The 15,643-nt window shown below is 45.8% G+C and overlaps 2 protein-coding genes across 5 annotated transcripts in view; one reads left to right on the top strand and one right to left on the bottom strand.

The window, feature by feature from the left end:
• The window catches only part of ETV4 (ETS variant transcription factor 4), a 113,252-nt gene that overhangs the window by 51,946 nt on the left and 45,663 nt on the right, over positions 1-15,643 (bottom strand). Inside the window, exons 1-4 of one of the 3 annotated variants that reach the window (XM_088480722.1) lie at positions 6,976-7,121; positions 2,765-2,857; positions 2,469-2,559; positions 1,825-1,872 (exon numbers count right to left, since the gene is read on the bottom strand). In XM_088480722.1, the coding sequence (XP_088336848.1) occupies positions 1,825-1,872; positions 2,469-2,559; positions 2,765-2,821 (196 nt within the window). In that variant the 5' untranslated portion in view covers positions 2,822-2,857; positions 6,976-7,121. Of the gene's footprint in view, positions 1-1,824; positions 1,873-2,468; positions 2,560-2,764; positions 2,858-3,673; positions 3,869-6,975; positions 7,122-15,643 lie in introns of those variants that run through there. The other 2 variants (XM_088480724.1, XM_088480723.1) reach the window with 2 other exon arrangements.
• LOC148515012 (uncharacterized) lies at positions 4,860-13,689 on the top strand. Of its 2 annotated transcripts, none has more exons than XM_088480726.1 (2): positions 4,860-7,985; positions 11,228-13,689. In XM_088480726.1, exons 1-2 carry the CDS (start codon positions 6,821-6,823, stop codon positions 11,332-11,334), a joined length of 1,272 nt encoding a protein of 423 aa, XP_088336852.1. In that variant the 5' UTR covers positions 4,860-6,820; the 3' UTR covers positions 11,335-13,689. The 2 variants fall into 2 exon arrangements, with proteins under 2 accessions (XP_088336852.1, XP_088336851.1); XM_088480725.1 differs by having other exon boundaries at positions 10,111-13,689.

The following is a 15,643-nucleotide window of genomic DNA, read 5'->3' as shown; positions in this document are numbered from 1 at the left end:
TTTATGTGGACATGTCATTAACAGTCAGGGTCCTTGTTTACATTAAAGCACAATGGCTGGGAATACTATCTCAATGGTCGGAGAACACCAATCAGCTAAAGACCAGAGGAAAGAAACTCAAAAGCAAAAAAAAAAAAGAAATGTATTTTTCGGAGTTTGAGATCCACTTGCTGAACCTGCAATATTTTTGTTTACATGAAAATACAAATCACTATATGCATATTGTTGGGTATTACATCAAAAAGCCATCAAGAAATTAAACAAAAGTAAATGAAAATGCACCAGTTGTAGGTGTATATATGAATGTCCAGTACATTTTCTATTTACTGTACATTTGCAGTAAATTGAATTATAGATGTGTGGTGTATATGTAAGCTTAGCATTGTAGCCTTGGTCACCAAGTAACGCCTCAAATAAAGAAACAATCTATCATATGGCAAACTACCAAACACTTTTCTAAATTTTCAAACATGTTCTTGACCAAATCCAACCTCCAATAGAGAAAAGTAAACTGAATATACAAATGCCTAATACTCAGATTTAAAAAGAATATACAACCAGTTCACTATGCTAACATCCACTAAAACATTTAAGAACTAATATTCTCTGTAAATGATGCAATAGCCATGATAAATCTTTTATTTTTACACATGCAAGATTACTTCTTTATAAAGCAAAATTATAAACAAATATATTCAAGGGTGACCAAGGTACAAGTTATAGACTGATTTACACAGCACAATGGTACAGAAATTTCTGTAGACATGGAACCCTTGTGATCATTTCCTGTGTTAATGTACACCATATGTTATTGTCTAATTGTCATCATAAGGGTATCAGAAATTAATTCACAGAATCAAAATGGTCTAACAGCTATTCAATCACACACACATACAAATATACATATACAGGTTATTAAAAATCTGCTGTAAATACATTAACCACTCCCTGGCCACTTATACAATGAGTTTGACAGGCACATGGAAAGGGTTGGAACAGCCATTATACATCCTGCCGAGTACTGAAACATATTAAAGAAGTTGGAACTGGGTATAGTAAATTTAAATTGACAGCAGGGACTGCATATCAAACTGGGAAGACACAGCAAGTAAATTCTGCAACAATTTTGGATTGTCAGCTCTTGAGAACAAGGTCTCTCCAATTAGATGCATCAGTCTGACTAAAACGGTCCATTTTTATGCAACACTGCAAAATAGGTTAGGACTATATGAATAAATTGCTAACCATTCCAATTCAGTGCGCATAACACCTTGCAGACTGCACCCAAAAAAGTACAAAAATTATAATCAGCTACCTAGGCTCTGATTAGTTTCCAGTCCTGTCAAACTAGCGATAGGAGTAAAAAAAATAATGTGTATATATACACACACACACACACACACACACACACACACGCAAATACATATATATAGCAAATCAGAATGGGATATAAACTGCTTTCTACAGGCCACTTGCTGAATATTAAAACCCAATTTTAACTCTTGCATAACTAACATCTTTGAATCTTTGAAAACACTAGTGTGATACAAGAAAGAAGAAACACACTACAGAAACATAAAAAAACACATCACTTTGAACAGGGGGTTGTGGAACGGGCTGAGAGCCAGATCCTATTCATAAGCAAATAACAGCACAATTGTTTTATTCATAATCCCGAAGTTAAACAAGTCCCAAAACGTTGGCAGAAAAGAAAATATCATTCATCTGTGGAACAGGCTAAAATAAATACAGGGAGAAGACAGAAATACAGATGTGTTGACCTTAGGAGGTGGTATAAAATAATGGGAAGTTAAAAAAATGTACCTTCTGTTAACCAGGCTTCTTGGAATTGGCTTAAATCTTGGAAGAGATCTGGAATAAGCAAAATTGTGAATTTAGAGCCCAGTTTTCAGCAAATGTTAGCATCATAATGCAGACACTCCCTTACACAGTGTTTACTTTCATTTGCTACCGTCCCTAGGAATGTTTAATACCCAGAGAGCTTCTAACACCCACCCTATCTACATATAAATAGGTATGCACCTCTACTGCAGATAGTACTATAGAGAACACAAATCATACCAATACTTTTGACATAGATGTACATAATCTATAAGAGGAATCCTAACAGGAGCAAGAGGCCTGATAAGAGTAGTGGATATATGTAATCAAAGCTCTGCAGAATTGCCTGTGATATACAATATAGGAATTCACAAGACAGATCTATAAATCAACAAGAACAGATTACTACAAAACAGCCAATGCTGTAAAAATAAATTGTTCCTTGCACTTTTAATATTTAATGGTTTATTATCAAAAGACGTAAAAACATAAGACAAATTGACAATTGGATGTTTCCTGGATACATTCTTATTCACAATAATGATAGAACAATAGGTTCTGCAGACTTGCAAATATTTATCTACTTTGTGTTCATGATAGAAACCAATGGTAAATGTTGACATTACCTTCAGATTCTTGGGGCGGAAGATCTGTATCCATTAATTTTCTCTTGTTAGTCATACAATATCGGTCTGCATCTCCATGCCCATGAGGATTCTAAACCCCCCCCAAAAAAAAAAAAAGATTGTGAGAGTCACATAAAAATAAATAAATTATATATCTATATCTATGAAGCACAACATGAGGTTGTGTAATCTGTCCTGAGAATGCAAGAGGAAACATTATCCTGAAAACATTACAGAAAAGTTGCTGTTGAGACAACTCAGAATCCGCAGCAGGAGAAAGCGACAAGAAGACTTACATTTGTCAGAGTGTAAGGCACTTGCTGATCCAGGTAACCTCTCATCCTATGGTCCATTTGTTAACTGTGTGTTGTCATGGAGGACTCTGCAGTCTGGAAGGACAGGATGGAGGAGGGGGAGAGGGGGGAATGAATGGAAAGCACAAACATGCATACATAATGAGACCCATTCACAAAAATGCACAGGGGAGGGGGAGGGGGGAGGAGAAGAGAGTGGGGTGTCTAGTCCAGAAAAGCTGGGGCCAATTAGCCATGGATTTAAACCAATAGAAGAGTATAGAGGCCAGATCAGAAACGGAATTATGTACACACACACACACACATTCCCCAGCTGAGGAAACATAAGTACTGTAAAAATCGCTGTAGTACAACGGTTCCTCGGTATCTCCCTACACAGTCTCTAATTCATGATTACTTAAAATAAGGAACTACTACTTTGAATGTTGCAAAACAGTATAGTTTTAAGAAAAGAAGAAGGAATGCGGCAAAGTACGTTTGATTTCACCCAAGTTTCTTGCTTCTAAAGAGAGCTGTTATTTTCTACACTGTCTGCACAAAACATATGGCTGCAAGTCGCCGCCCCCCTCCTCCTCCTACTGCAGGGTAACCACAGCCACAGTGCATTAGCAGAAGGGCAATAGCTAGAACCCAGAGACAAAAACCCACGCTGTATGCAGCTGAAAGCGCCGGCACCGGATCGGTTCTCTAACTGCCATTGATACACTGTATAATATCCAGAGAAACTCATATTAAAAAGTGAGATTCATAGGGATGAAAGGTACCGGGACTTTAAAATGCTACATGTTTATTTTCAAGGGCGTATTCACCATGAGTGCCCGTCCAAAAAGAGAAACGAAAAAAGCCCAAGATCAGGGAATAAGTTTATATAAACAACCCCAGATCCCTCACCTTGATTTTCTAGGTGCTGCAGAAAGGTCTCAGTGGCTGTGATTTGCAGCAGGAGCAGAGTCACCAGAGGGGAGGGAATGGAGCCCTGCAGCCCCAGATTTAAAGTGCTGATTTGAAAGGACTTGTTTTTCTCGCAGCTCAGACAGTTGTTTGCCCAGGGGAGCCAGCGATTGGTGAGTTTCCTCTTTCATGCTCTCAGATTTCCCCTTCTCTCTCTTTTGTTTCATTGAGTTTTTTTGTGAATGAAAGCCAGCCTGAGACTTGTCAGCCAATGGCAGAACTCGCCTTACGCCCCGCCCAGCCAATGGAAGGAGGGGAGGGGCCGGCCAAAGTTCCATTGAGAACTCTGGCACTCATTCATAAATCGGAGAGGGAGAACAGAGCAAGCTTCATTCATGGAGGAGAAAGGAGGAGGAAAGGGGGGAGCTGGGAGCGGGATAGGCAGGAATCCATGCAAAGCATTGTACACCGCTTACATGTAAGCAGCATTTGAAGCAATTCTATGTAAAAGTCAGGGAATAAAGAAAAACACATACAGTAACAAACATTTCTATTTGCTAGAAGGCAAAAGCAGAAAGGAGAACTATACTCATTTATAGGACTTGGAAAACAAAACAAAAAACACGAGTTCAGCTCCTCGGTTATTGCTTTCTCCTTAACACTTTCCAACTTATGTCACACTTTGTTACAGTGACATTACACTCTGCTGTTCCTGTTGCACATGTGACTAATGCTTGTTTGCTCAGATGCTGGTCCTCATGACCCTTTAAAGATTGTATTTTATAGGCTGTTGTGGAGGAGGGGGAGAGGGGGGAATGAATGGAAAGCACAAACATGCATACATAACGAGACCCATTCACAAAAATGCACAGGGGAGGGGGGAGGAGAAGAGAGTGGGGTGTCTAGTCCAGAAATACGGAAGCAGCGTCCGCATTCTGGACGCAATGTAGATAAGCGATGTGGTATTGGGGATATAAATTGGGGCTAGGTGAATGAATAGCCTTTGTCGCAGGTAAATGTGAAAGCTGCAGTGGCAGAGGGCTGGGATATAGCCCAGACCATACACGGTTAAAGTGACTCACAAGAAAGAGGAGGTCCAGCCTGGGAGGAGGAGAAGTGGGAGGAATCAAGATCAACAAAAGAACGACAAAGGAGGATACTTTCTCTTTCTCAGGAAAATTTTCCGGAAGCAAGATCACGTGGGATAGATAAGTACCAAGTACCAATCGCTGGAACATTGTTGTGCTTGATTGTTACATATCCCTCTCTGGGTTTACACTGTTTGTTCTATGAGATCATGCCTTTGCACATCTGTATTTACATCAGTCTGTACCCTATCTAAATCCGTATTTCCTTGCTGTCACCAAGCTGCTGTAACTCCCCCCCTCCCCCCCCTCTTTTTCTAAATACCTTTTAATACTAATCTGTGATGAATCTTTTCGGTCCTTTCCTTCTTTTTAAAAAAAATAAATAAAAAAATTAATTTATGTGTATGCAACATTCCTACATCTTTTCATAGAATGTTAATTTCTCCTAACATAGCCCTTCCCAGAGACATTGAAACTTCCTCTGTGTAATCCCTTCACGATATCCAAATGCTGTGGTTTATAATTAACATTACTGAGTCTGTTTATTTAGTTATAGCATTAATCTGAGGTTGCTTACCAAGTTTAGATCACGTTTTTATATCATCCATTACTTTATCTATAATTATCAGTAGCACAGTTTAAATATTATTTAAGGGCTTGCATATACATAAAACCCGTGTTTTCCATTATACAACTGTAGTTTTAAAGTTTGTGGTAACGTAGTTTTAAATAAATGCTGCATTACTGTGCCCTATAACTGCTGTGACTATAGTAGAATTGTTTATCTAAAGTGCACACCCAGCTCTCATTACATCTCCTTCTAACAAGGACCCCATCCCCCTCTTCCCCTTTTGTGGTTGCTGCTACAACAACCCCCCCCCCGTTTCCTGCCCCCTGCCCAAATCAGCACCCAACTCATCTGCATTATATAATTGTAGTTAAATTAACAGTACTGTGTTTGTTTATGCAGCTACAGCATTAAACTGAGGTTACTCTAACAAAGATTAGATCGTGTTTTACATCATCCATTGTTTTATCTATAATTATCAGTAGCACAGCTTAAATATTATCTAGAGTTTGCACAAACAGGAATTGGTATGAAATACCGTGGTTCGATTCCCGTCAGCGGCAGCCCGACAGAAGCAGAGTGCGACGCAGCGGAAGCCCGACAGCGCTGGAAATCCCGATCGTGGATAGGTAAGTATCCACTAACCTAACCCTCCTTAGGGGTGCTTAACCCTAACTTCCCCCCCAAGTGCCTAACCCTAACCACCCCCTTCCCCGCTGCCTAAACCTAAGTGCCCCGGGGGGGTGCCTAACCCTAAGTCCCCCCCGGGGGTGCCTAACCCTCCCTCCCCCTAGCCTAACCCTAACCCTCCGAAGGGGGGTGCCTAACCCTAAGTCCCCCCCGGGAGCTCTAAACCTAACCCTCTCCCCCCCGCTGCTGTCCGCTCGCGGCGTCCGGCATCACTACGATCGTGATGCCGGGCGCCGGTCTCCCGGCGTTGGGGAAATGCGGGCGTCTACATCTAGACGCCCGGCATTGCACCCTTGCCGGGATAAGACAGTCGAGAAGCCGGCTGCCGGTATTTAGGCAGTCGGCTTCCCAATTGCCTCCCCACAAACATATATCACGTCTTTTACATTATACAATTGTAGTTGTTTACAGTTTATGGTATCGTGGTCAAACAATCGCTGCATCTCTGTTTTTATAACGGCTGCGAGTGTAGTAGAACTATCTAAAAAGGCACACCCAGCTCTTATTACATCCCCTTCTAAAAAGGTTCCCATCAGCCGCAAACAAACAAACCCCGTTGCTATAACTACCCCCCCCACCCACACTTGTTTCCTGCCCCCTGCCCAAATCAGAATCCAACCCTGTATCAAAACCTCTCCCATCCTACCAGTTATAAACCCTTCCTCCCTCTGATAAATGACCATTTAGGATGTCAGTGACAAGCATACACGAGCGATATAACTGCGAAGCGGATGATCCCTCCGTTTTCACAGCATATCGCAGCCGTACACAGTCAGCCTCACCAACACCATTAAACCTGTCATGTCCTGGGAACAGGGACACGCTGACGTCCCCTGCCCAGTGGCCTTGCGGTTCCCACCCCGCGTGCCGGTAGTGACGCCCCACGTGACGGCAACGGAAACTACCGCAAGCAGGCAGCGCGCCATGGGACATTGTCCCCCAACACCCCCACCTACCCGACGCCATCGCCATCGTTCCGGCCCTTGGAATGATGGGGACAGGGTAACGCCAGCATACCACCAGCGCACCACAGGGTCCCCTCCGCCGCGTGGTCGCACCACAGGTAGATTAACTCGTCAAAGCCCCCGCCCATCACGGCAAAGCTGCTGCAGTCCCGGCACATGTGACCTGGGACCCGCCCCCTCCCGGCTCAGCGGCCATATTGGGTGGGGTCCACAGAGGGCGCCCGGCATCATAGAGCACAGGCAAGATTATCCTCCCAGCGTAAACCGGCGTCACAACGCCCAGCTGCTGAGACCCATAGGCATGCACAGTAAGGAGCATATATACGAAGGAACTGCCCCCCCACTGGGTGGGGGCCATCTGTTTAGAGACGCAGTGCATACATCACACAGCAGCCATCTTGAAAGGGACAGGGAGGAACCTAGAAACAGTGGCGGCAATCTTAGGGGAGGCAAAGCAACCTGGGTGAGCGCTGCATACAGTAGTCACCTTTACACATCTCCCTGGCACACACAAGGCAGGGGCAGATCAGATAGGACAACAGGCAATAGGAAGCGATATGCAGATAGTTTAGAAAGGGGGGAAGAAAGTTCAACCCGAACAAAGCGGGATTATTACAATCATGATAGGTCCAATACCCAAACAAACGTACAACACAAACAGGCTCAGGAGACAAGAGACACAACAAAGGATGCTATACCTACACCAAACAGTAAAAGCAGGAGGGCAAGCTATACACCACCATCAAACAGTAATAGATGTATTAGTGAGCCGTCAAATGTACCGGCACATAGCAGCGAACTAGTAGAGCACACTAACACACATGTTTCCCCAGCGAGCATTATACCGAGCCCAGAAGAAACCCACGAGCACCACCGGCAGGGGCGAGACCACAGAGCCAGCGATTTCAGCAGCAGAATTCGCTCAGAAACCAGATCTAAATCTCCCTCTGCAGCTGGGTCCACTGGGGACAAGGTTGACAAGTCATCTCCAATCCACGACAGTAAGTACTACCAATCCAAATATGTGTGCAACAGTAGTTCATCTGATTACAGCAGTGCGAGTAGCAGGTCCAGCAGTACAGATAAAGCGAGCAAGAGCTCTCGCAAAGTTCTGTGCCTGCTAACCCGTAGTTTGCAGAAGGTTCACAAGTGCACGCACTCATCTAAAGTGCAGGGAGTCAGTAAGACCAGGAAACGCAAGGATAACAAAGCGTGGTGCGACAATACGGCCATTGGCTGGGATTTAAGGCGCAGTGTTAGGGAAAAAAATAAGGCGTGGAAAATATGTAGATATGTTTCAGATCACAGACAAGGGTCGGGTGGCCCTAAAAGAGGCTAAAGGAAAGGAAGGCGGGGGACAAGAGACATACAAGTCCTTCTTCCGCTGGTTGGGGGAGATGCTAGTTTTCGCAGCAAGCTACCTCGAGACAAGGCCAGGGCAAGAGTTAAAATTACTTAGCTATTTGCACATGATCTACAGTATGCGGGCAAACGCAGATTCAGGGAACTGGCTGGCATATAACGAGGCCTTCAGGAAGAAACAGGATGGTAGGCGCAACATTGATTTTGGGGCAAGGGATATGGAAATATTATTCACAGTAAATCAGCGCAAACCCCCGCCCACAAAACGGGCAGGAGGTCAAAGCAAAGCAACAGACAGAAACAAGCATAACGGATCCTTTCTTAAACAAGGACACTGCTTTGCTTTTAATAAGGGACAATGCAGCCATGGTAGTAGATGTCGCTTCAAGCACGCCTGCTTGCAATGTGGGGGTGGAGGTCACGCCTCCAGAGACTGCGACAAGAAAGGGGCAGGAGGAAAAGGGTTTGTCAAAGGACCCGAGGGCAAGCCTAAAGCTGGCCAGCACCCCAATTGATCTTCCGGCACTGGGCCAATGGCTCAGCCGGTATCCAGATAAGGAAGCCGCCGCTTTCTTGCTGGAGGGGTTTCAAAAGGGTTTCAGGTTACCCATATGTGGGAAGGTGAATACAGGGTTTTCTAGAAACCTCCAATCAGCCAGGGATTATTCAGAGCAAGTTTGCCTTAAAATAAAAAAAAGTTGATCTAGGCAGAATGTCTGGCACATTCAAATCACCACCCAAACCTAACCTAAACATTTCGCCAGTTGGGGTGGTCCCCAAAAAAGCCAAGGGGAAGTTTTGCCTAATACAACATGTCTCACCCGGAAGGTGGTTCGGTAAACGACACCATTGACAGCACACAAAGTAGAGTAGTTTACCAATCATTTGCAGAGGCACTGGAGTTAGTGAAGGTCTATGGACGGGGGGCGCTCATGGCAAACTAGATGTGGAATCGGCTTTCCACCTCCTCCCGCTTCACCCCTCCTCCTTCAAGTACATGGGTTTCAGACTGCCAGACGGCTACTACATAGACAAGTGCCTACCGATGGGATGCTCAATATCCTGTGCGTACTTCGAGGCTTTCAGCAGTTTTTTACACTGGGCCCTTCAAGCAGGCACCGGGCACCATGGAGTAGCGCATTACCTCGATGACTTCCTGTTTATTGACAGTAAGGGGTCCAAAGGGTGCGAAAACATGTTGTTTTCAGCCAAGGCCCTGTTCTGGAACTTGGGTGTGCCTGTAGCACATGACAAAACAGAGGGACCCTCGGGATTGAAATAGAGACAGTGGCAGGATGCTGTAGACTGCCGCTGGACAAAGTGCAAAAGCTTCACGCCATGCTTGCAGAGTGCTTAAGCGCAAAATCGGTAACCCTGAAGCGCGTACAATCATTGTTAGGCCTACTTAACTTTGTATGCAGGGTCATACCCATGGGTAGGGTGCTTTGCCGCTGACTAGAGAGAGCAATGGCGGGGGTCCAGGCACCACATCATCGAATACACCTGTCAAAAGAGACACGAGAGGACCTCAAAATGTGGCAAGTGTTTGCGTATGAGTTCAACGGGGTACGGATATGGCTGCGGCTCATTAGACACCTAGTCATGATCTACATTCGCAACAACATCACATTCACAGCACGACATGTCCCAGGGGTAGAGAACCACATAGCTGATGTCTTATCCAGGTTTCAGTGGGACAAGTTCCGCCAATTGGCACCCGCGGCACAGTTAGTTGGTGAAAAATGTCCATCTCATGTTTGGCAGATCATCAAGCCGAGATCGAGGAACTCGTAATTAACTCCTTAGCCACAACCACGCATCGCAAGTATAACGCTGCATGGAAAGCATGGTGCCATTTCCTAGAGAGGAACCCAAGTAAAAACAGCAGCCAGGCTATGTTAGATTACATCTGGGAGAATTACATGTCAGGTCGGTCTAAGGCGGCCATGGCCAGCGATCTGGCCGGTATATCCTTTTTTTTTTAAGCTAAAAGGTAAGAGGGATACAACCAAGAGTTTTCTTATATCAAAGGCGCTAATGGGTTGGGGAAAACGCCAACCTGCTAAAGAGGATAAAAGACGACCCATAGACCCACAAATGCTAACAAGCTTGATGGGCGCAGTCAGCAAGGTCGCTAGGAGCACCTTCGAGGTGTCCCTCTTTCGCGTGGCTTTTTCCTTCGCCTACTTTGGTGCCTTTCGCATAGGAGAGTTGGTCGCAGCATCCAGGGCGGCGACAAACACCGGATTGCTACAAGGCAACGTGATGATCAGGGAATCTGGTGTACTATGTAGGATCCACAAGTCCAAAACGGACCAAGAAGGCAAAGGGCAGTGGATTACAATGGCACAGCATGAGAACAAGGAGATATGCCCACTCCGGCTAGCATCAAGTTATACGGCCCTACGGCATACGCAAGGGCATGCATGGTTGGTACATGAAAATGGGACCCCATTCACTAGGTTTTTTGTTCCTCGCAGTGTTCAAGAGATGCATCTCCGAATTAGGATTGGATATAAGGGACTTTGGATCACATTCATTCAGAATTGGGGCAGCTACCAGTGCTGCTAGTACGGGGGCTACCGTCAACAGCATAAAGGCAATGGGAAGGAGGAAGAGTGATAACTACAAGACTTGCATCAGGCCGGGGAAATAGGCAGATGCGGGTCACACTCATCACGATTTCGGATGGTGAGGGGATCTACCTCATGTCGCAAAAATTACTAATCCCTCTATAAATTGGCTACTTCGGCATGAGGGTTTTTAACCCCCTTCATGGGATGCGAACCTCAAGAGAGTACGCATTAGTGTTAGGGCGGATAGGGGCGCTAAGCGTTACCTAGCCATAAAATGGTTGCTAACACTTTCCTTCTATTTGCAGATGTATGGTGCAGGCCTGGAGACACATGGATCGTGGGCCATTCGTTCATATTTTGGGCTGAGAAGTTTGTCAGGGCCAAGAAGTGGGAGGGGGCCAGGAACAGATAAAGTCAGAATATACGGTGGGTAGGACAAAGGGGAATGAAGTGGGGACAATTAATGTCAGCACTAGGCAGGCTAGGTAGGCGGTACGGGGACCCTAATAGGATGATAGTACACCTAGGGGGTAACGACTTAGGCAGTATAACATTCAGGCATCTGTTCAAGACAATGAAAACAGACTTCGTAAAAGTAAAAAACCTTTGGCCAAATGTACACTTGGTCAGGTCAAACATTGTCCCAAGGAGGCGCTGGCGTGCCGCGTCTGGGGCAGCGATGAACAGAACAGGGAGGAAAGTTAACAACTTGATGAAGGGATGCATGTGCTCCTGACGTAATAACACACCCCCGGCTGAAAGCTAGGAAGGAACCCCTGTACAGAACAGATGGGGTACATCTGTCAGAACTGGACATGGGGTGGTTCGTGGAAGACTTGCTGCAGGGCTTAGGGCGGTAGGAGGCTAGTTGGTGGCGGGCTAGGTCGTGGTGAGGCCTAGCTGTGGCGGGAAACGCAATTGCAAACTTGATAATCAAGGTACGTTGTCAATGACATGATGGGAGGCTGATATGTCCTCCGGGGCCGTGTAGTGATTAGGCACGTTTCCGGAAATAGATTGCCTCATGATGGGCAGAAGACACCTGTGTCGGTGTATGACACCGTGCCGATGTGGGCAGCAGTGCTGCTGGTAGTGTCACGGCCCCCTTTGTTGGATGGTGGAACGTGAAGGCTCCTCCCAAGCTGAACATAGTGGGGGCACTAGGCCCAAACTCGGACCGTCACCCCACTAGTGAGGGAGGAGTGGTGACTGAGGAAGTCTTGGCTTCACGGTCAATAGGATTGGAGAACCCAGTCCGTTGGAACTGGTGTGCTCGGATGGGCCCACCTATGAAGGGGGTGGGTAGGAGTTTCCACCCGTATTACCAAATTGAATAGTATGTTTGCAATTGCTTTTCCTGGGCCACCAACTTTATGGAAGTATTAAATAAATTGGATCTTCTTCCACCAGCTATAGTGTGTTGCGTTTTTATTCAGTGGGAGTGTGGTCAGAGATGACCATATAAGGGTGCATAAAAGATGCTACCAGGAATTAGGCACAAGGGAATCCATCATACCTAAGTGGCTTAAGTTGGGGCCAATTAGCCATGGATTTAAACCAATAGAAGAGTATAGAGGCCAGATCAGAAACGGAATTATGTACACACACACACATTCCCCAGCTGAGGAAACATAAGTACTGTAAAAATCGCTGTAGTGCAACGGTTCCCCGGTATTTCCCTACACAGTCTCTAATTCATGATTACTTAAAATAAGGAACTACTACTTTGAATTTTGCGAAACAGTATAGTTTTAAGAAAAGAAGAAGGAATGCGGCAAAGTACGTTTGATTTCACCCAAGTTTCTTGCTTCTAAAGAGCTGTTATTTTCTACACTGTCTGCACAAAACATATGGCTGCAAGTCGCCGCCCCCCTCCTCCTCCTACTGCAGGGTAACCACAGCCACAGTGCATTAGCAGAAGGGCAATAGCTAGAACCCAGAGACAAAAACCCACGCTGTATGCAGCTGAAAGCGCCGGCACCGGATTGGTCCTCTAACTGCCATTGATACACTGTATAATATCGAGAGCAACCCATATTAAAGAGTGAGATTCATAGGGATAAAAGGTACCAGGACTTTAAAACGCTACATGTTTATTTTCAAGGGCGTATTCACCATGAGTGCCCGTCCAAAAAGAGAAACGAAAAAAGCCCAAGATCATGGAATAAGTTTATATAAACAACCCCAGATCCCTCACCTTGATTTTCTAGGTGCTGCAGAAAGGTCTCAGTGGCTGTGATTTGCAGCAGGAGCAGAGGGCCTGATTCAGAGCCGCTCGTAAGCGGCCGCTCGTTCGCTCCGAGCGATGTTTGCACATCTGCGCATGCGTATTGGTCGTAATGCGCATGCGCTAACCAGTCAGTGCGGTCGGAAATCGAGCGCTCGCAAAATAGCGAGTGCCTGCTAATTTGAGTGACAGGATGAGGCGTTTGTGGGTGGTAACAAGGGAAGGTGCTTGAAACGCGGAGTGGAGATCCGATCGCAGGCGTACCAAAAGATCAAAACGGGCGTTTTAAGGGTGTGCTTTCGTTCACCAGCCCTATGCTAGGTGCAGATTAATCATTTGAGAATGGCCTGTGTGCATGTGAATAAGTACTGTGACTGTGGGCCTGATTCAGATGCGCTCGCGAGCAGGTCGATGGTCCCCCACTGCGCACGCAGGATCCGGCGTGCGCGAGCCCCAGCGAGCGACAGCAGCTCCGTCGCTCCTGGGCTCACTACAAGACAGGACGGCTGTCGATATTGATTGACAGCTCGCCCCATTTTGTAGGTGGGTCGGGGGGGTGGTTTGCCAAACGGAGGCGTTCCCGAAGGAACGTCTGCCGTTTGGGGGCTGCCCCACTGACATCACGAGTGATGTCAGTGGTGAGCTTCCGGCTCTGTTAGAGCCGGAAGCTCACTGGGGCTTGCGGCAGACGAGACCCTACCACAAGGGTCTTGTCGCAAGCCCCGATGGTCGGGACCATCACCTGACCGCTCGCTAAAGCTGTGGGTGGTCACCCACAGTTTAGCGAGTGGCCAGAAGGCTGGCTCAAAAAAAAAAAAAATGCCACCCTGATTCAGAGCGTCCGGCTCTGAATCAGGGCCTCTGTACGAACGCCATCAGGATGTATATGTGGTGCAAATCAGTTGAAAATATTGGTCCACTGCATCCAACATTGTCACTGCTTCTGACTCAGAACCAAGGGCTTGATTCAGACCCACTCACGAGCACATAGCGATTGCAAGCAGGTTGATATTTGGCCCCTGCGCATGTGCCGCCTCCGGCGTACTCGTGATGTCAGTAGTGGACTTCCTGCTCTATTAGAGCAGGAAGTCTACTCGGGCTTGCGGGAGCAGAGACCCTCCCACAGGGTCTCGCTGCAAGCCCTATGGTCGCGGTAATCGCGACCATCGCAAGGCCGCTTGCACAAGCTGTGGGAGGTCACCCACAGCTGTGCAAGCGGCCTGGAGTCCGAAAAAAAAAAAAAAAAAGAACACCCTGAGTCAGAGCGAGCCAGGCCCCAAACCCAAAATGCTGTATACCAGTGGTTCCCAAACTGCGCCACGGCACCCTGCATGCCTCAGGTTGGTGGTCCAGCACCAAATCAAATTCTTTATGGTCAATGTAATGTAAATATGTCTCTCTCACACACTTCCCCAGCCAGAGATCATACCTGGCTGCAGGCCGTACAATGGGGCGCACAGTGTGTCTGCATATGAGACAAATCCTCTGTGTCTTATCACCTGTGTATAATGCACCTACACCATCAATATTACATAATTGACAATGACTAGAGGATAGACAGATGTGCATGGTTTCTATAAGTACACAGTGATGTGTGATCCCTTTATTTATAAATGTAGAAATAAATGCACCATACAAAAACAGGTTTGTGTATATCTATCTATCTCATATATCCATCCATCCAGGGGCGTAACTAGGTATTTGAAGGCCCCATAGCAAAATTTAATAGGGACCCTATGTGTACCACTCAATGGTGAAAAATGTATAAAACACATGAAACTATTATAAGGAAGATGGACCCCCTAACTCTGGGCCCCACAGCAGCTGCACCCCTTGTACCTATGGCATTTACATCTATCTATCTATCCTAAAATCAAAGCACAAGAAGGGGGAGCCACATCGTGCACTAAATAGTAAAACAATATATTGCAATCATAAAACACTGAAAAATGGCATACGTACCAATATTGGCGTTTGAAACGACAGCAAGTATAGCAGATTCATACAGAGATACCACCAGCAATACACCAGGTTTCACCGGGCAGACACATCACAGGAACGTCTCAATGACAAGCTACGCTTGGCATTGTGACGTGGCTGGATTCAGGTAAAATACTGGGGAAGACGCTGGCCCTTTGGGCACTACATGCAGGAGTTTGACTTGCAATGAGTATCATTATTTTATATGGATATGCTGCTTTGTATATGATGCTGCTCTTTAAACGTTGCACTTTAAAGCTACAAGTCTCTCCTATGCCCTGACTTTATATTATGGATATTTACTTGGACTTTCTTGATGATGGATTAAAGTTTTTTCTATTGCATATAATGAAAGGATGTACCGGCTCTTTTTGCCCCATACAGTAACTAATATGTAGTTTGCTGTTACATATTGGAGCGTGTGCTACTGTTCTCAAGAGTGATACTAATATTATACATATTATATATACATACATACATACACACACATATATACACAGGGGGAATGGTCAGA

This window comes from Taudactylus pleione, unplaced genomic scaffold (genome assembly GCF_031769625.1).
Source record: "Taudactylus pleione unplaced genomic scaffold, aTauple2 ptg000256l, whole genome shotgun sequence".
Lineage (NCBI taxonomy): Eukaryota > Metazoa > Chordata > Amphibia > Anura > Myobatrachidae > Taudactylus > Taudactylus pleione.
This window is presented reverse-complemented; position numbering and strand designations above follow the sequence as displayed.

Coding starts and splice junctions, on each gene's coding strand:
- LOC148515012 (XM_088480725.1), top strand. CDS start 6,821: ATGTCCTGGGAACAGGGACACGCTGACGTCCCCTGCCCAGTGGCCTTG. Junction 7,986..10,110: donor GTCATCTCCAATCCACGACA/GTAAGTACTACC, acceptor CATGTTTGGCAG/ATCATCAAGCCGAGATCGAG.